This window comes from Helianthus annuus, chromosome 1 (assembly GCF_002127325.2).
Source record: "Helianthus annuus cultivar XRQ/B chromosome 1, HanXRQr2.0-SUNRISE, whole genome shotgun sequence".
In the NCBI taxonomy this organism is placed as follows: domain Eukaryota; kingdom Viridiplantae; phylum Streptophyta; class Magnoliopsida; order Asterales; family Asteraceae; genus Helianthus; species Helianthus annuus.
In genome coordinates, this window is record NC_035433.2 from 2,881,364 (window position 1) to 2,901,824 (window position 20,461).

The following is a 20,461-nucleotide window of genomic DNA, read 5'->3' on the forward strand; positions in this document are numbered from 1 at the left end:
TCCATGAGATTTGTGGGACATAAGCAACTGTTCCTCTCAAAACAACATGTGCATCACTAACTGGAGGAAGTTCTCCAAGCATAGCAGATACAAGTGATGTCTTTCCCTCTCCCGTGCTTCTGTAGGTCCCTCGGAGGTTGAGGTTTAACCTATTCCTTGTTATGTTCAACACTCTAGCAAGTGCGGAATCCAAGCTAGAGTGCAACCGGAGTTTAGATGAAAGCAAAGATTACAAAGAGAAAGATAGACACGCAAGATATCAAAGTTTTCTCTTGTATTTCAGTGGACACGGTTACAGACCTTGACCAAACTGAAATGCTCTCTATTACAGACCTGGGTTTCACACACAAAAGCTCTCTACTGTGAATACAAACTTTGGACAGAACTCTGTGAAAGTGAAACCCTTCATGGATATATATACCCATACCAGATTCCCATGCACGAAGGATAGATATCCTGGTCGAAGGATCATCTGTCGACCAGAAAACCTATCGAAAGATCTCGAAGGATCTAGACATACCTCGAAGGATTGTATATCCTTCGAGGTCCATAAGGATCCTCCGAAACATCATCTTTCGAAGTCATCGAAGGATACTAAACATCCTTCGATGACATCCTTCGAGACATATCATCTTTCAACTACTAAGTGTTGAAGTTTGGCCAAGTCAAACCAGGAGGATGGTTGACTTGGTCAAACACATATTACAACACATTACAACACATAAACAACACATACAAGACGTAAACACAACCGACAAAAGACATCGTTTTATACATTACAAAATATAGACAAAGTACAGACACAAAGTGCACCAACAAACTCCCCCTTGGCTGTAGCTTTGTCTTCGTCTTCATGTCTTAAGTCTCTAACGCCCTTTCCACGGCTAAATGATGCGACGACCATGCACTTCCTGCATTGATTAACAAGTTGAAGCAGTATCGAGCCATCCTTTGAAACTTCATGGCTTGATCACGATCTTGAACTAGGTAATTGATTTCATGATCCTTCAACACAATGATATCCGATCTGGACATGTTTGTAATCCACATCGGATCGATTATCCTGAAGTTCTCTGCATTGTCTCTGAACAAGATCACAGCTTCACCAGTGTCTGCATCATAAACCCAGCAGCGGAAATTACCAAGAAAGTCGGTCTTCATTTTCAGCAACGGAATCTTCTTCATCACCCTAGGAGGATCGTATACCAAACGATAACGAGCGGTGTTAGTCTCTGGATCAAGAGTGAACTTGATCTGCTCGTATCTTGGAAATTGAGGCTTGTACAGAGGATCCTTCCAACCCAATCTTCTCTCTAACCTGAGTTTCTTCGCAAAGAGATCTACCATCGATTCTTTAGCTCGATTGATTACATCAAGCTGCGCCAACACTGCCACATCATAATATGGAAGTGTGAGAATACTAAGGAGAGTTCTGAAGTATTGAAGACCAGATTCTCTCTTCACAACCATGCAGTGTAAGTCTTTCACAAACATCCAGCTGATGATGCGACCCCTTGCCTGATTTTTCTCCAACAACATGTAGTTAGCCTGTTCCAATGGGGCAAGCGGAGGAGGATTCCTAGCCAGGAAATCCGCTCGCCATTCATTAATAGTTCTCTCACGGCTTTCTTGAGCAGTTGGCGAATCAGAAGACAGATTTTCAAACTCTGCTGTCTTCTCAGCAACAAAGTTATCATCCAGAGTATTCATTTCAGCATCGTCCTCTCGAACATAGACAGGACGTTCAGGATCAGAACTGATGAAGATTTCATCAATTGAGGAGAAATCAGTCTGATCCTGTACTAGAGGAGTAGCATCAATCAAACATTCAGCAACGTCATCCAACTCAAACAACCTTGATAACTGTTCATCTGTCATCTCAGATACAAACTCTCCCTCTTCCAGTAGTTCACCCGTGATAGGATGAAACTTTTGAGCACTTGAGGATTCAGGAGGATCTTCAGTAAAGGTTTCTGGTTCTAGGCTGATCTGTGAAGGATCTACAGACGTTTCCAATGTTTCAGTCTGTTCAGTTGGACCAGTAGAGGCTGTAGGAGGAGCAGACGGAGTCTCTTGAGAAGTGCCAGATCCGCCTGCAGCACCGGATGTAGCTGCACCGGAGCCTGAGGCTGCTGTTTGATCTGGATTAGCAGAATCATCATCCTGATCATCTTGACGTCTTGGGAGTACTATCCCTTGAGCGTTGCACCTCTCTCTCCATAATATCCCAACCTGTTTATGAACCCTACCAAAGTTTTCATGCATAGGTTGGAATGCTTTCTTCAGTCTTTCATCACGACTGCTAACTGTTTCCCTTAACGCTTTTGCTGAATTTTCCAGATTAGTGCTGTGTCTTTTCATGATCTCTACCTCTCTATCTCTTGCCAAGTTAGCCTTCTTTAATCTATCAATTTCTTCAGCTTGTTCTTTGATCTTCATACTTTGAGCATTTACAATAGAACACAGCTGATTGTGAGCCTCTGCATCCTTCACTCGTTGTACACGATGTTCTTCAATCGTTCGTGTATGACGGCCAACTATATCACCCAGTTCACTGATTTGTTCAATCAAGAACTGTACCTTATCAGCTTCAGAGAAACCCGACAAGGTTTCTGCCAGAGATGGCCTAGAGGGCTCAGGTCTCGATGAACCAGATTGACCTGCCTGACCCGAACCACCTGAAGGACCAGTTATAACAAGGGTAGGTCGAGGTTGTGTACCTGTGGTGGGAGTTTCAGGTGGCTGTTGATCAACAGACACCTGATGAGCTCCCGAAGACCTTTGTGGAGAAGACATAAGATCAATTGTCTCAGAAGCAGTTAACTGATCGCCAATTGGAGGAAGCTGCTGCTCAGGATCAGATGAAGGCTGAACTGACACTGGAACAGAAGTGTCAGCAGCAGATTTCTTTGATCCACGACCACCCTGTCGTTGAGCCTTCCTTTTCCTAATAAAGCCTGGAGATGTGAGCGTATAATCTTCATCATCCTTATCTGAGTCTCCAGTACCACCCGTCTTCTTGATTTTCTCAAACCTGGTATTCCCACGACTATCCTTGTATTTCCTCAACCCCGGAGGAGTAGGATTATCATCATCAGGCGAAGAATCACCATCATCATCACCAGAACCACCTGCTTCATCTTCAGAAGATGAACTGCTATCATCAACAAGTGTTCTCGGCTGATCCACTTTGCCCTTTCCCTTGTCAGTCGCAGCAACACTCGACTGACCAGCACCAACATCACCACCAGAAACAACTGGAACATCAGGATCAACAGGCATGTCCTGAGCCACTTCAGCAGTCACATTCACATCAACCTTAGCACTAGCTGCTGCACCAGAACTGCCAGCAGATCTTCTAGTGGCTTTGATTCCATGCTTAGATGTGAGTTGCTCATCAGCCATAGCAATCAATCTTGGTTCTTCATCGTCAGACACACTTCCTTCACGTCGCCATCTGTTGTTCTGTGGAGGCTCATATTCAGGAGCATCAAGATGACCAATCATTTTCCTATCTGGATGCGTTCCCGTGTAAACCCCCATAGACTTGACGATTAGCAGTGTGCGTTCGTTCATCGGATTCACAGGAAACACATCTGCCGTAGCTTTAGCAAGATCAGGAATCTGATCATCTATCATCATTTGTAGAAACCGAGGGTATAACCAAAACTTGGTGTTAGTTCGCTGCTTATCGGACGGAAGTGGCCTCTGAGAGTTTTCCTTCAGATTGTTGAAAACATACCGAGAAATGTTGAACGGCTTGTTCAGAATCAGCGCCGTAAACAATCCTGTCAGATCAATAGGAGACAAATCATACCCAGAGCGCTTGTTGCTTAGGCAATGAATGAGGATGTGCAGAAGAAACTTGTATTTAAGCGGTAGGTATTTCTTGTTGATTTGATTGGTAAGGACGTTCTGGCTGTACTTGATCCTTAACAATAACCCACGTTGACACTGCAAGTCTATAGAGGTTGGGTCTTCAGATTTATCACCAAAACGAAGACGTTCTCTGATAGAATTCTCAGTAATAACTACTGGCTTTTCAGCGACGATTGCCCTGATTACTTCCTGATTATCCATTGTTTCCACCCTAGCTGTATTCCAGAATGCCTTGATATGTGATTGATAGGCGACATGCTGTGTGGTGATAGCATAGTTGATTCGCGCCCGATGAAGATATTCCATAATCCCAGCAAACTCAGGACTGATGCCTCCTTCTGGTTGTAAGTACGCCACCATATTATGTCTAGATTCAGACATAGCTTCCAGTTCAGATTTCACTTTCTTGGTGGGTTTGGCCCGTTCAAACTTAACCTTTGGTGCCATTTCTGCACATCACAATTACACGTAATAAGCACGGGTCAAACAGTCAACATTGAGTTTCACACTTAGAAAATTTTCAATTTCTTGAAAATTTCCTAAGTGTTGAAACTATCGAAGGATACATTATGTCCATCGAAGGATGAAATGTGGCACGAAGGATGAAACACAGTTCGAAGGATGATGAATGATTCGAAGGATGTTGATCCAGCTCGAAAGATGTTGTTTATCTTGAAAGATGTCAAACTTATCGAAAGATCATCTTTCGAATGATCAAGATATTTTGAAAGATACCTTGATCTTTCGAAGGCTGATCCAACGAAGGATGATCTTTCGGGATATCCATTATCTTTCGAAATTCACTTCGAAGGATGCTGTTTGGCACATCTCTCGAGGTGATGACTCATCATCTTCCTTCGATCTGATCCGGTGACTGTTCATCGGCGATTTTCCGGTGAGATATCAGTGTTTTTCCGGTGACATTTTAAATGGTTTTGTTATGTTTTATGTCAAACATCAACACACCAACATCATCAAGATTATTACAATTTTCAAATCAAAACATTTTAAACCAACCCGGAACATGAACACAAGCCAAACACATAAACTTTACCCAAACCCTAACCTCCCCTGTTTTAACCCAAACCAAAAATCTGTTATCAAAGATTCAACAACAATACTTAGGCATCAACGATTGAACACAACATTGATACGCCCAAACATATACAGAAACATTATATTAACATTGACAAATACATTAACACAAGTTCAGATTTCATATCAAACATAAGAACATAAGTGTAAAATATCATAATCAATGAAATCATTAACATGTTTTTGTTTTAATGTTTGATTAGATGACAGAGCATGGTCATCCTACCAGTATGTTAACGAAATCCTGAAACTTTAACAAATTTTGAAAATTTTGGCAGAGGTTCGAGAGGATTTTGAGGGTTTTTGAAAACTGATAAATGAGAATGATGAAGAAGACACCTTTTTATACCAGACCTCGAAAGTCGAACCGTCTCGAAAGACACAACTCTACTCGAAAGATGGACAGCTGTCACGAAGGATCCCTTTTTGTTCGAAGGATCCAGATATTTGAAGGATCTGGATCGAAGGATGCCAGATATTCATGGATCCTTCGAAAGATATCCTTCGATCTAGAATCATCCTTCAAAGGTTCTGGTCAACTCGAAGGATCACTTGGTCAAATCTTTCGTTGACCAAGCATCTTTCGACAGAGACTGTTTGACTTTCATTGACTTTCTTGACCATCTGATCTTTCGAGGGCCATTGCTTCCTCGAAGGATCAGATTTCCACCAACACTTGGATTTTTGGGGAATTTCCAATTTAACCCTTCAAATTTTGAGGTTTTCCAAAAATGACCATGTTGAAAAGTTGTCCATTATGAAGTTCTGCAAGGTTAATTTTATGAAATATTTCGGCTTGTCAGGTATCGGATCGAGCACCAACATCATTCAATCAAAAATAAGGTTAAATTAAAAATCTTTTTGGTTTTTGAAGTTTGATAAAGATAAAAGGCAACAATTTTAGAATCCTTTGAATGTTATCAAACGACATCACCGCTAATGTCGTGCTGATATGCACCAAACGAACAAAAACTGTTTAAAATTAAAGCAGTAAATAAATATATACAAACACAACAATATTTTTGCGAGTTTCTGGTGAAGAGAATCATATCAGCTGGCGGTCTTTTGTCAAAACACATTTCCTTTTAACATTTTACAGAAATTGATAAATATTTTACCACAATTACCGATATTGTTATCCACTTAAACTCAACAATCAAGTGTAATCATAATACAATGAGATACGTTTAAGGTATGATTTACACTTACCGACCGGTGTTCATCCACTTCACGACACATTCCCGTATCAAGGTATGCACGCGATTCATCATACTGGGGAGTATACCGTTTATCATCCGTTTTCTTAACGTATATATATTTACAATGTGAACAAGTCACTTATTTTGAATTTGAAAACAAGCCCTATGTGATAGAATCACTTATTGATGAGGAACTTGATTTTCGATGCATGAGGGCACAGGAGCAAGTCCGTGAACAGGTCAGTACTTCCGTACAGCAGAGAGACGAACTTGACTCCCGGATAAATGTGATATTTTATCACTTATTTGATTTGGACATGTGATTGTTTATCACTTATTGAGGTCGAATGCAGTATGAGATATGTACACGTATGTATGGTATCATGGAAGAACTTAGACTTTGTTTTTTATAGAAACAACCATGATACCCAGATGATAAACAGCATAAACCCCGAATATCTCAGAACCTCGGCAATCTATCAAACGAAATTTCGGTACCAAGACCATATGCCAATGAACGGTTCCCACGCGGTTTTCAGTCTGTTATGTTTATATCTCCTGCATACTTTAAAATGATCGTGAGTCTACCGGTACATCATTAGTAGAGCTACTTATCATTTTCTTTTTCTTTTGATTTCTGGAAACATGTTTCAACCGACCTCTAATGTAATATCACTTTCTCTTATATTGCCAAGAAACTCATTTTTGTTTTTCTATTGTTTTTGTGTTTTTCTGAATTTTCTCCCCCTTAAATGCAGAAAGTAAATAAATTAAAGACATATTTTTGTATTTTTGTGGTTTTTCAATGTTTTTGTATTTTTCTTGAAACTTTCTCCCCCTAAAATTCAAAAATAAAGAAAATGAAAAATATTTTTGGATTTTTGGTTTTTAGAAAAATATTTACAAAAACGATTTCCTGATGTCGGTTACTCTTGCTTCACCTTAATGCCGTTTACCAAAAGTAAGTAATCAAATCTTGATTTATCGAAAGCTTTGGTAAAAAGGTCGGCACGTTGGTGGTCGGTATGAATATGAACCACATCGATAAGTCTCTTTTCAAAGCAATCACGTATGAAGTGATATTTAATATCGATGTGCTTCGTTTTCGAGTGCTGTACTGGATTTCTAGTGATCTGTAAGGCAGCCTCATTATCAACATAAATAGGAGTAGTTAGGAATTCAAAACCGTAGTCCCGCATCTGTTGTTGGATCCATAGAACCTGGGAGCAGCAACTAGACGCAGCAATGTATTCTGCTTCACATGTAGACGTAGCCACACATGTCTGCTTCTTGCATTGCCAAGTGACTAGGCGATTGCCTAAAAACTGACATCCTGCTGTAGTTGATTTTCCATCCTTTTTGCAGCCGCCGAAATCAGAATCACTGAAAGCTTTAAGATCGAAGTTATCATCCTTAGGATACCATAACCCGGTGTCAGGGTAAGTCTTCAGATAACGAAAGATCCTTTTGACAGCAGCATAGTGAGAGACCTTCGGATTCGCTTGATACCTAGCGAGAAGACAAGTTGGATACATAATGTCGGGTCTTGATGCGGTGAGATACATTAAAGATCCAATCATAGCACGATAGAGCGAAGAATCCACAGCATCTCCTTCGTCATCCGGAGTAATTCCATGATTCTGAGGAAGAGGAGTAGAAATAGGCTTCGCATCGGACATCTGGAACCGGCTCAAGATGTCCCCGACGTACTTGGTTTGATGAATAAAAATTCCAGATTCGGATTGATTAACTTGCAAACCCAAGAAGAACGTCATTTCCCCCATCGCACTCATTTCAAATCGATCCTGCATCACCTTTTCAAATTCTTTACACAACTTATCATCGGTAGAACCAAAGATAATATCGTCGACATATACTTGTACCAACAGAAGATCTTCACCATTTTCTTTGATGAAGAGGGTACAGTCGATCAAACCCCGTCTAAAACCATTGCTGAGCAGATAGGTAGACAACGTTTCATACCAAGCCCGAGGTGCTTGATGAAGACCATATAACGCCTTGTTTAGAAGTAAAACCCTGTCAGGATGTAATGGATCTTCAAACCCCGGTGGTTGCTCGACATATACTTCCTCCTCGACTACTCCGTGTAGAAAAGCACTTTTGACATCCATCTGGTACACCTTAAATTTCTTGAAAGATGCATAGGCTAGAAAGATTCTAATAGCCTCCAGACGAGCAACAGGAGCATACACTTCATTGTAGTCAATGCCTTCAATCTGACTAAAGCCTTGGACAACCAACCTTGCTTTGTTTCGGACAACAATCCCACGGTCGTCCTTTTTGCACTTGAACACCCAGCGAGTTCCGATCTTTTTGTAGTTATCGGGCCTATCAACCAATTTCCATACGCCCAATTTCTCAAACTGCTGAAGTTCTTCTTGCATTGCTTCCACCCAGGAATCATCCTTCAATGCCTCTTTCCAAGATTTAGGTTCTTCTTGGCTAACGTAGCAGGCAAAGGACCATTGATTCTGTTGTCCCGATTCTCGTATCTCAGCATACAAGCCAGCATTTTCGTTGTTTCTGATTTGATTTCTTGTCCTTACACCACTGAGAACATCACCTATTATATTCTGCTGAGGATGAATGTTATGAATTCGGGTTTCAGTAACTTGAGGAACTTCAACATTTGACCTCAAGTTAGTGATATTTAAATTCCCGATATCATTCTGAAGCTGGTGAGTTGTAGAAGAAGATGCATTTTCTTCTTGGATAATTGGCGCAGACACTGGATCCGTTGCTTCTGAAGTACCTTGAACCGGACGCAGTGCTTCACCATCATTTGCATCAACATACTCCTCATCTTCCGATGACAAATTGTAATCGACAGCATCATTAAACACCTCATTTGAAACGAGATTGTTGACAGAAGAAGACGCTTGTGAGTCAACAATGATTGGACGAGCTAACTGAGAGCCAGTCGCATTCTCGCTTTCAGACAACATTTGAGCAATTGCATTATCATCATCAAATGTAGGCAGATTGAATGAGTCGAAAAGACCATCATAATCGAACATCCATGGTTCACCAGAAGGCTTCGGAGGATTAGAATATCTTTGGACTCTTACTTCACCCCATTCTTCAATCCTTTTGGTAGTCAGGTTCCATACTCGCAGATTAGGAGTAGCATACCCAAGGAAATAACCTTCGATAGCTTTGGCACCAAACTTCCCGTCAGGCTCAATCATGGTACATGGTGCACCAAAAGGTTCTAGATATTCCAAGTCAGGAGTCTTCTTGTGTAGGAGTTCGAAGCACGTTTTTCCATGTCTTTTCACTGTGAGAACCCTGTTTAACGTGTAGCAAGCCGAGGCAACAGCTTCAGTCCAGAATCGAACTGGAAGCTGAGACTCAACCAACATGGTTCTTGCAGTCTCTATTAAGGTTCTGTTCTTTCTTTCAGCGACTCCATTTTGTTGTGGCGTGTACCGAGAGCTGTATTCATGAAGGATTCCTTTTGCAGTGCAAAACTCATCCATAACCCTGTTTTTGAACTCGGTACCGTTGTCGCTTCGAATTCGCCTCACCTTTAGAATATACAGATTTTCCAACAGGGTGATCAAATTCTTCAGAATTTCTGGAGTCTCGTTCTTGTGGACCATGAAGTCAACCCATGAAAATCTTGAGTAGTCATCAGTAACTACCAGGCAGAAAACTTCTCCGTGCACACTCTTGTGTTTGACAGGGCCGAAAAGATCCATATGCAAACGCTCGAGTGGCATGTTGACAGTGTTAACCTTCTTCAATGGATGAGATTTCTTGGTCTGCTTTCCCTTTTGACACGGCACACAGACATCTTGAAGTTGAAAGTGTTTCACATTGACACCTCTCACCAAGTTGTTTTTGACAAGGTGATTCATTTTTCTGAGGTGAATATGACCCATTCGTCTATGCCAAGAGATTGTCTCCTTTTCAATGGCCTTTGAAACAAAGCAAGTAACTTGTTTGGAATTCGTTACTGCTTGGCTCATATCAAGGACATACAAATCATTCACCCTTGGAGCTGATAAGAGAATCCATTCTGGGGGGATCTTGAAACCTGGCTTCAGCACATAACAACCGGCATCATCAAAATGCACGGTGAACTTCTTGTCGCAGATTTGAGAAACACTCAAGAGATTGTGATCCAATTGCTTCACATAATTGATCTTGTCGAAACTCACAATCCCATTAGAGATCATTCCCTCGCCGGTGATATAACCTCCCTTATCTCCCGCAAACGCAACATATCCTCCTCTTATACTTCTCACATCGAAAAGAAGACGATAGTCGCCAGTCATGTGCCTGGAAGCCCCACTATCAACAATCCAAAGACTATTAATAGTTCCTCCTGGAGCCGCCTGCACATGCAATTAACACATCAGTTTGAGAGGGGGACCCAAGCCTTTGTTGACTTGGGTCGTCCTTGATCATCAAGGAAAGTGATCTCAATCACTTGATGATTAGGAAATAAAATTTCTGGTGCTCCCCCTGACTTAATTACCTGTTTTTGTTTCCAAGCTTGTTTTTGTTTACCAGTATTTGAATTAATTGATTTTGTATTTACTGGTTTTGCATTTGTAGGTTTAGCTTGAACAGGTTTCTCATTCTTGACCTCCGATTTTAAGGCCTTCTCAATTACCTTTTTGTTCTTTTGTTTTTCTTTCTTTTCCCTTTCTTTCAAGACACGTGGGTCTTGTTTCGGGGAAACCGATTGTTTTTGGTAACTGGTTTCTTGGGGAACACTTGTTTGTCCTTTCAACTTTTTCAAGTATGGGCAGTATCTTACGATGTGCCCAATTGTTCCACATTCAAAACACATTCTCCGCTCTACGAACCTCGGAGAAACGTGTTGATTACCCGACGAAGAACCAGACACTGAAGTTTGTGATCTGGATGTGCTTGGACCTAAATCACATCCGTTTGTGTGTTGGGTATAATTGTTTTGCTCATTTCGTTTCAAAATTCTAACTTGTTTTACAAATTCATTGTTAGATTTGTTTTGAAATGTTTCAAGTTTGTCCGTACCCTTTGATTCAACAAACTTCACTATCGGTTTTTGTTTCTTAACAGGGGCTTTCCTGTTTTGCACCTTTTGAACCTTAGGTTGCTCAACCTTAGATTGTGGAACTTTAGGTTGTGCAACCTTAGGTTGTGGAGCCTTAGACTGTTCAACTTTAGGTTGTTGAACCCTTGGTTGTTCAGTCTTAGGCGACTGAGCTTTTGGTGCTTGAACATTCTTGTTCTGAGCCCTCTTTTCTTGTACCTGCTCCTTACCCTTTCCAGAATTCACCTGTTGTTTTCGCTCAACTGGCAGTTTTTGGTTTCCACATTGTTTTCTAATTTGTTCACGTGGAACTGGTTCACATTGAGTGACAGTGACTTTGTTACCTTTGTTTCCCAAAAACTTATCAGTTCGTCCTTCAAAAATTTTCTCAATTAAATCTTGATTTACATTTTTGATTGGAAAATCTCTGTCAGAATAAATTTTGCTGTCTCCCTTGAGCGTATACAACAAGTTATTCGTTTCACTGCTAGGTACACTTGGCTTCATTGCCTTTGGTGTTTCAGCCTTACTCGGTTTCACTGCTGGATCACACAAGATGTGATTCTCAATTGGAATGTCTGGTGTAACCGAGTTAGACTGTGGCTTCACAATTTCTTCAGATTCATCGTCTGAAGAGTCAGCATCCTCAATGATGGGAGGACTCTGTTCCTTTTCACACGATGAATTTTCCACATTCTCAGAAGCTGATTGTTCCGAGGAAGATGTACCAGTTTTGAACCCGAGGCCTGCAGCAAAGTCATCTTGCGCAAGTGGCACAGTAGGTTCAAAACGGGGCATATCCTCGTCATCAGGCTGTTTTGAATAATTGTGGCTCATTGGGGGGGACATTTTTTGTATCCAATACATTTTTTATCCCCCTTTTCCTTCTGAACACTGATGATGTGATCCAAAACAAAGCGGGAATTGGAATAACTGTCCAATTTCTGCTTGATTGCATCACACTCGCATCGAGCTGTAGCTAACTCCACCATTTGTTTCTCAATTGTGTCAATTAAGTTATTATTAGCATGTTGTTTTCTCAAAACAGCCTTTTGTAATTCAGAAACATCATGTTTTAATGACTTAATTGTTTCTTTAAATTCTTTTTCATTTTTGGTTAAAAAGAAGTTAGCTTCAGATGCTTTGGCAAGATCAACAATCAATTCTTGATTGTGTTTTTGTGTGATTTCAAACAGACTTTCCTTTTCTGCATATTCTAGACATTTAGCACATTCAACAACAGCAGAAACAGAGTCAGGTTTAGAATCACATACCTGTGAGGTTTGTCCTTCAACATGAGCCATGAAGGCTGTAAGAAAAGAGAAAGATCCGTCTTCAGAGAAAAATTGAGAAAGCTTCTCAGAAGTTCCAGCAGCTTTCTGGCAAAGAATAGACTTTCTCTTGCATAATGCTTCAGCATCAGCCAATAATTCATCAACCTCCAGATCTAAAGCTTCACTTGATATATCACCAGTATCAAGTGATTCACCATCAACACTTCCACTGTAACCCGAGCTATCTTCATCTTCAGAAGATTCACCAGCAGACACGGGTTCTTCAACCTTTTCAACTACTTTGGCATAACAAGCTGTGCCACCATTACCTCCATTACCTCCTTCTCCAAGCTGAACACTCCAGTTACAAATCTCATCAGCTTGAACAACTAATCCTCTGTGGGAGTTAGAGTTTGAGGATCCAGAAGTATTTCCTCCCACGGGAACTAATTGTCTGTCAGAATTGTTCTGTTGTTGCTGAGGCTGTCTTTGATTCCTGAAAGGATTCTGATTGCCTTGCTTGGGTGGCTTCTGACATTCCCGTTTGAAATGACCCTTTTCACCACAGTTGAAGCAGGTGACAGCATTTTTATCAAAACCATACTTGGTGTTGTTATTACTTTCCAAGCTGGTTCTCCCCGTTCTTTCCATAAACTCTTTAGCTCTACGGATAGCACTAGCAAGAGCCCACTTTATATCCATCATCTCAAACTCTTCTTTATCAACCTGCTGATAATCTTCGTTTGTTAGGTTGATATTTCCAATCTGACCCGCAACCAACCCACAGTAGGCGCTAACCAAGGTGTTCAACATCTCCATATGTTCCTTGGCTATCTCAACACTGACTTTTGAAAAATTGGAAGTATCCAATCTGACAGTGTTCGGATTGGAAGTAGCTTGAAAGCTTGAAGAACTTCCATAAAATCCCTGCTGTTGTGGTTGTTGCTGTTGAGCTCTGTTAGGATCCAGGAAAGGCGGTGGAGTGAATTGTTGAGCTGTCTGCTGTTGTTGTTGTTGAGATGAAGAATCTGGTCTTGAATACATCATTGTGTATGCTGAAGGATCAAATTGATTTGCTGTTGGAGGTCCGGTGTTGGAGATGAACGCTGTTTGAAGCTTAGCATGCTGAGAAGCTGGCTTTTCTCCAGTAATACCACCTGCAATCCCAAAATACATCTCGGGATTCTGAGGAGTGGTTGTTCTTTTCGCCTTGAGCTTTTCTTCAACATCTTTGTTTTCCAATTTCTGGATTAGCTCATAAATGGTAATTGTATCCAGAACACCGTTTTCCTTGAGAATCTCAAGATAATTGCTCCACTTTGCTGGTAAGGCATCAGCAAATCTCCTCACCATATCTTGTGGAGTGGCAGAGACTTTGAAGGCAAACATTTCACTCAACAGATGGTGATATCTTGTAGACAATTCTGATAGACCTTCATTCTCCATGCAGGTAAAACCTCCAAACTCTTTCTTTAGCAGCTCCTGCTTGATCTTTCTTGATTGAGCATTTCCTTCACACCTTAACGTGAGCATATCCCACAAACTTTTGGTAGTCGTACAGTAGACGAATTGGTGGTATATATCTCTGTGAAGAGCCTGCGTGAGAATCATAAATGCTTTCTTTTCCAATTCAAACTTCTTCTTATCTTCATCAGACAGTGTGTTGTAAGTTTCTGGATTTGATCCTGCAACTTCCAACTCATTTTCAAACGAAGTGAAGAAACACATCCATAAGTCTTGACCTTGCCCCTGAACGTAAGTTCTCAACCTTTCTTTCCACCATCCCCAATCATTGATGTGATTAAGCTTTGGCGGTTTCGTGCTTGTACCAGTTTCACTATCGTTCTGCATCATTGCTTGAATGCTGTTGCTTTGATTAGTGACCAATGCCCATTGATTTGCCGTTATCATTGCAGCTTGAGTTGGGGCAATAGCCTGCATCCATGCAGTTTTGTTGAACTCTGGCGCAGATTGTGTGGTTGATGATTGCGTAGATGATGACTGTGGAGTCAAAGTTGTCGTAGTCCACGCAGAAGGATCCCATTGACCATTTGTTCCCATTTTATAATTAATATACTAGGTGAAAATAAATTTAGAAAATTGATTTTCACAAACTATATTAAAACTTGAAAAATGACAACAGCCGAAGGATAAGGATCGAAAGACCTGAAATCACAAACTGTTAAGTTCAAACAGATAAGACTCGAAAGATGGCCCGAAAGATAACACTGTTCGAAAGATCAACAGTATTCGAAAGACTACTGTTGAGTTTTCGAACAAAAACTTCGAAAGATTCCCCTACTCGAAGGATCCTTATCTTTCGAAGACAAACAGTAACTCGAATGATGAATCTTTTGAGAAGATTCCTTGACTCGAAAGATGGTACACTGACTTCGAAGGATTGTTCGAAGGATAGTTATCTTTCGAATCTCCTGAATCGAAAGATGATCTGTCGAGTTCGAAAGATATCTTTCGAACACACTCTGACACACTGACACAAGGTTGACTGAAAAGTGACAGGTTGATGTGGTTGGTGAACCACCTTTCGGCAGAAAGGATGTTCTGCACAACTTTTCACCAACTTTCACCAACTTTGAAAATTTTGCCAAAAAGGGAAGCTTCTTATCCACACCTAGCAACCGGAATATGACCGGAATATTTGCCGGAAAATAGCAAACCTTTCAAGACAAAATTTTAAGTTACCCAAACCTTCCCACACAACACCCGGTTAGTTTAAAACACGTTTTTAAGGCTAGAAAGTCCAGAAACACACTAAAAACGGGAGTTAAACCAAGAAAACTTTTGTCCAAACACAAACCAAGGTCTTGCACAAACCCGGTTTAACAAGGAAAAGAGCCACGGCTCTGATACCACTTGTAGGTCCCTCGGAGGTTGAGGTTTAACCTATTCCTTGTTATGTTCAACACTCTAGCAAGTGCGGAATCCAAGCTAGAGTGCAACCGGAGTTTAGATGAAAGCAAAGATTACAAAGAGAAAGATAGACACGCAAGATATCAAAGTTTTCTCTTGTATTTCAGTGGACACGGTTACAGACCTTGACCAAACTGAAATGCTCTCTATTACAGACCTGGGTTTCACACACAAAAGCTCTCTACTGTGAATACAAACTTTGGACAGAACTCTGTGAAAGTGAAACCCTTCATGGATATATATACCCATACCAGATTCCCATGCACGAAGGATAGATATCCTGGTCGAAGGATCATCTGTCGACCAGAAAACCTATCGAAAGATCTCAAAGGATCTAGACATACCTCGAAGGATTGTATATCCTTCGAGGTCCATAAGGATCCTCCGAAACATCATCTTTCGAAGTCATCGAAGGATACTAAACATCCTTCGATGACATCCTTCGAGACATATCATCTTTCAACTACTAAGTGTTGAAGTTTGGCCAAGTCAAACCAGGAGGATGGTTGACTTGGTCAAACACATATTACAACACATTACAACACATAAACAACACATACAAGACGTAAACACAACCGACAAAAGACATCGTTTTATACATTACAAAATATAGACAAAGTACAGACACAAAGTGCACCAACAGCTTCCAACAATTGCCACCAGACTGCCCGTTGGTATATCCAAATTTATATTAGACAGTGTAGGTTTATCTAGACTGCACAATAAAACAAATGAAGTAAATAAATGCTCTCCATTGTGACACATCAAAAGAAAATCATATAACGACTACCTTTGAATCCCATGAAAATGATCCATTCCTAATTGAGATAGCTGGAAGTCCTGGTTCAAGAGGTGGATTTGGAAGAAGAAGTCTCTCCTCGGCCAAAAGTAGATCTTCCATACGTTTCAAGGAAACATGGGCATTTACGGCCTGTAAATGAGCATATATAAAGATATATAGAAAATTGGAATGAAAATAAAAAGGATATGAACTAATTACATAAAACCTGAGAAATCGTATTTGGAAGCATGAAGAGTGGAAAACGTAGCACAGCGAACAAAGAGAGTGATGTGAAGGCTCTAGCAGGTGTAAGATCTCCTCCAAGTAAAGTAAACAGCCCAAATGAAACCACAATCACTACCACTGGGATACTATTTAATATAAATGTATTCAACTGCAAAAGAATTATTAACAATAACCGAGACCGTTAAACACATGTAACCATGAAATCATGTGAAAATATATATGTTTGGTAACATACCGCTCCTAGCATTTGTACTTGCCGATACCATGATAACTCTTGTGTTCGAACACTTTGGACCTTTTCTTGGAAACTATTCTCCCAAGCATAGCATCTGAAACACAAATTGAAAAGAAGTCAAAATGATTATTAGTATTTCAAATTATGCCCATTAACAAAAGCTGGTAAATGGTAACTTTGAGAGAGGGATAGAGAGTACTTGACAGTGTCCATGGCTGCTAAGATTTCATTCATGAGCTGGTAAATGTGTTCTACGGACACTACAGGTTATGTGTTTAAGTAGACTATTTTAGGAGGTAACCATATAGAGGTTACCTACAATTTAGGATAGAACGTGGGTGCGGTACATCCTTCCCATAATTTAGGATGAGAAGGTCAAATTTGATATCGAGGTGGAGATAATGGGTCCATAAAATAATGATATAACCACCATAGAAGTGGAGGTCATGGACAGAATAAAGAGGAGCAAAACCACCAATGAGAAACTCCCCTAAACCGCCATGGGAGCGGTTATTTAAATAACATGAACTTAGATGGGAGTAACTGTCAACCCACAATCCAATTTTGTAGGAGCCATATGTGGAGAACATGGGGACGAAATTTGCGGAGGTAACTCCCAGCTAAAAATTGTTCATAACTTCCGAGATAGCGGTTAAAAATGGAGTTTAAACGGCCTGGATTTAGTTTCAGCAAGATCTAACGGTGGAGATGGATTTGGGAGGTGGTTAGACTTAATGGGTTTAATATATATATATATATATATATATATATATATATATATATATATATATATATATATATATATAGAGAGAGAGAGAGAGGAAGGTTAACGTACATCACGGCTTAACGTACATCACGTACGGCAAGTAATTACACACGTTCATTTTAAAATCACGGACGTTATAAATCAAAAATCCAAAATCACGCATGTTGAAACACAATAATCACGCATATTGAAAACATTAATCACGCATGTTATAGAACAAATCACGCACGTTGTCATACGTGAAGTACGTTAAGCCATAATGTACGATATACTTTATATATATATACAGGGGAAGGATGTATAGAAAACCCAATTTAATTTAGAAAATCCGGGAAACTCAAAGCTCCCGATGTTTTTTTGTTTTGAAAAAATTTACACATGTTATATGCATGTTTTTAAGGGTTTTGGGCAAAAAAAATCAAAAAAGCGGCGAGTAGATATTTAAAAAAAAAAATAAACAAGTTTTGGTGTAACACATCATGTGTTACACCAAAACTTGTTTATTTTTTTTTTTAAATATCTACTCGCCGCTTTTTTGATTTTTTTTGCCCAAAACCCTTAAAAACATGCATATAACATGTGTAAATTTTTTCAAAACAAAAAAACATCGGGAGCTTTGAGTTTCTCGGGTTTTCTAAATTAAAGTGGGTTTTCTATAGATACTTACATTATATATATATATAATATTGCAATCGAATCTCTATTATGTGTAAAAACAAACTTTTAACTTCTATAGCGTTCTAGTTGACTGGTATTTGGTAATTTTAAAAAATTAAAGAAATTTTGTTAAATTTTGTCGCATTCTAATCAACATCTTTTTAAAATATTAAGGCTATTTTGTTTATCTTATATGATACAAGGTAAGAAGAATTTTAATTCCGGTGCCCGATCCGAAGTATACACATCAGAACACCTGTAATAGGGCACACCTGTAATAGGGCTGTATATGACGCCTCATCCTCTTATAACGCCCCATACGCCTATAAACACCATTATGGAGGCGTCATGTGTGGCCTCTCCTTCCTCCTTGCGAACACCATCACGGCGTGGCCCTACTTTTCCACTCACACACATATATATGTACGTATATATAAAGCCCTATACATATATCCTCACTACACACTCGAGTTATATAAAGCTACTCTCTTATGCGTTTCGTCACTTGTTACAAAACGCCTCACAAAGAGCTTTATGACTACAAATGACCTCATAACAACAAAAGCATACACAAGAAATTCATCAAACAAAATAGGCATGACTTTTAAACACAAAAGTGTATACATTAGGAAATTCATCACAAAAGTATACTCATTAGGAAATTCATCAAAATAAACAAGCTAACTCACTTTCTAACAAACTCGCTTTCTAACAAAATAGGCATCGACTTTTAAATGCCAGCTAAGTTGGCCAAAATAAGTTGACTCACTTTTTAACAAAATAGAAACGACTTTTAATCACTTTTTAACAAAATAGAAACGACTTTTAAAGGGCCAAAAACAAGCTGACGCACTTTCTAACAAAAGGGCCAAAAACAAGCTTACTCATTTTCTAACAAAATAGGCATAGACTTTTAAAGCCTCAAAAATAAGTTAACTCACTTTCTAACAAAATAGGCATCGACCATCGACTTTTAAACGTGCCAAAAATGCCGCTAAACGCCCGCTAAGTCGGCCAAAAATGTCGAATAGCGGCGGCACTTGATGTCTGATTTGATAATTCGTTTTGTGAAGATGTCTATTTCGGTAAATTACTCCAACATTTTATCATAATCATCATCGCAAACAATAAAATACCAACAATATGAGCTAGCACATTTGATTATCAAACCAAATATTAAAACAACACAAACATCACTTATATTCTTACATGTTATATCATATTATTACATTGCAAGACCACAAAACATGAAAGCATAAACTTCTATACACAAAAACCCCCTTCACCATACCCTTCACATAACCATCAAACCACAAAATACAAATTCACAAGCGTCAAAAACCCAGACCAAACCAAACAAATCTTCACCAAATCACCCGCAGTCCGGTTAACCCGCCCAAACATCTTCAAACAAGACCACATAGTCGCCATCTGACCCAAACACACCAACAAACCCAACCTAGCCGCACCCATCTTAAAAAACACCGGGTCCCAAGCCAGGCTCAGCCCCAACTGCCCCAAATAAAACCCGACCGCACTCGGGTTCTTATGAAACCCCCCTTCAGCCCAAACAAGCCAAGCCGATAAACCCATAATAAAAGCCGAACCCAAACATGTTAAATGTAGAGCCCATAACGGTGGGACCCAGAACGGTTTGTGGATGGTTCGGTAGGTTCGGTTCCAGCCGAAGATAGATATGTTGGCTAAGGTTAGAGCTAACGGGATCGCGATCCCGACAGCCAGTGAGCGGATGCCACGTGTCGGGATACGTTGTTTTTGAGTTTTTGTGTTGGGTTGAAGGGTTGGAGATTGGTCTTCTGTGGTGGTGGTGGTGGCTCTGTGTTTGAGTTCTTGTGAGGTGGAGTCCATGGTGCCACGTTGGATAATGTTGTTGAGATTATGCTGGATGAGTTTTTTTTTATGGGGTGTTTATAGAGGGTTTTTCGCGGGAAGATGTGCATGAATATGGCACGTGGCGAGAGAAGGTGGTGAGGAGTGGTAAGTTGGATTAGGGTTTGACACGTGAAAGAGTGTAGTGCCACGTGTATGTGTGGGTTTGTAGGATGTGGTCAAATGCATTATCCACTTACTTTACATTGACGGTTACTATTTGATAGGTAAGTTGTAAGGTCGTAAATTAGTTATTAGTAAAGCCCTGGTCTATTCGCACACGCCCTTGGTCTATTTAAAGACCTTAAAGCGTCGCGCTTAGGCCAAAGTGGGGCGCTTTGGTGTAAAGTCAACAGACAAGGACTGAACCGGTCAGACCTTGTCTGTTGCTTTACATCAAAGCGCCCCGCTATGGCCAAAGAGGGGCGCTTTGACGTTGTTTTTTTTTTTTTTTACATTTT

General features: G+C 40.1%; 2 protein-coding genes across 2 annotated transcripts; both read right to left on the bottom strand.

Moving 5' to 3' along the window:
- Positions 1 to 16,131: 16,131 nt before the first annotated feature.
- LOC110941576 (ABC transporter C family member 2) lies at positions 16,132 to 16,900 on the bottom strand. The gene is made up of 5 exons (XM_022183219.2): positions 16,887 to 16,900; positions 16,688 to 16,781; positions 16,433 to 16,600; positions 16,216 to 16,356; positions 16,132 to 16,140 (listed from the first exon to the last, which is right to left on the bottom strand). The coding sequence occupies exons 1-5, from the start codon at positions 16,898 to 16,900 to the stop codon at positions 16,132 to 16,134; spliced, it is 426 nt and encodes a 141-aa protein (XP_022038911.1).
- A 2,366-nt stretch (positions 16,901 to 19,266) lies between these two features.
- On the bottom strand, positions 19,267 to 20,011 carry LOC110934591 (translocator protein homolog). Its single transcript, XM_022177531.2, has one exon. The coding sequence runs from the start codon at positions 19,977 to 19,979 to the stop codon at positions 19,416 to 19,418; it is 564 nt and encodes a 187-aa protein (XP_022033223.1). The 5' UTR covers positions 19,980 to 20,011; the 3' UTR covers positions 19,267 to 19,415.
- Positions 20,012 to 20,461: the final 450 nt, after the last annotated feature.

Coding starts and splice junctions, on each gene's coding strand:
- LOC110941576 (XM_022183219.2), bottom strand. Junction 16,601..16,687: donor AAGTACAAATGCTAGGAGCG/GTATGTTACCAA, acceptor ATTCTTTTGCAG/TTGAATACATTTATATTAAA. Junction 16,357..16,432: donor TTCCAAATACGATTTCTCAG/GTTTTATGTAAT, acceptor GCTCATTTACAG/GCCGTAAATGCCCATGTTTC.
- LOC110934591 (XM_022177531.2), bottom strand. CDS start 19,979: ATGGACTCCACCTCACAAGAACTCAAACACAGAGCCACCACCACCACC.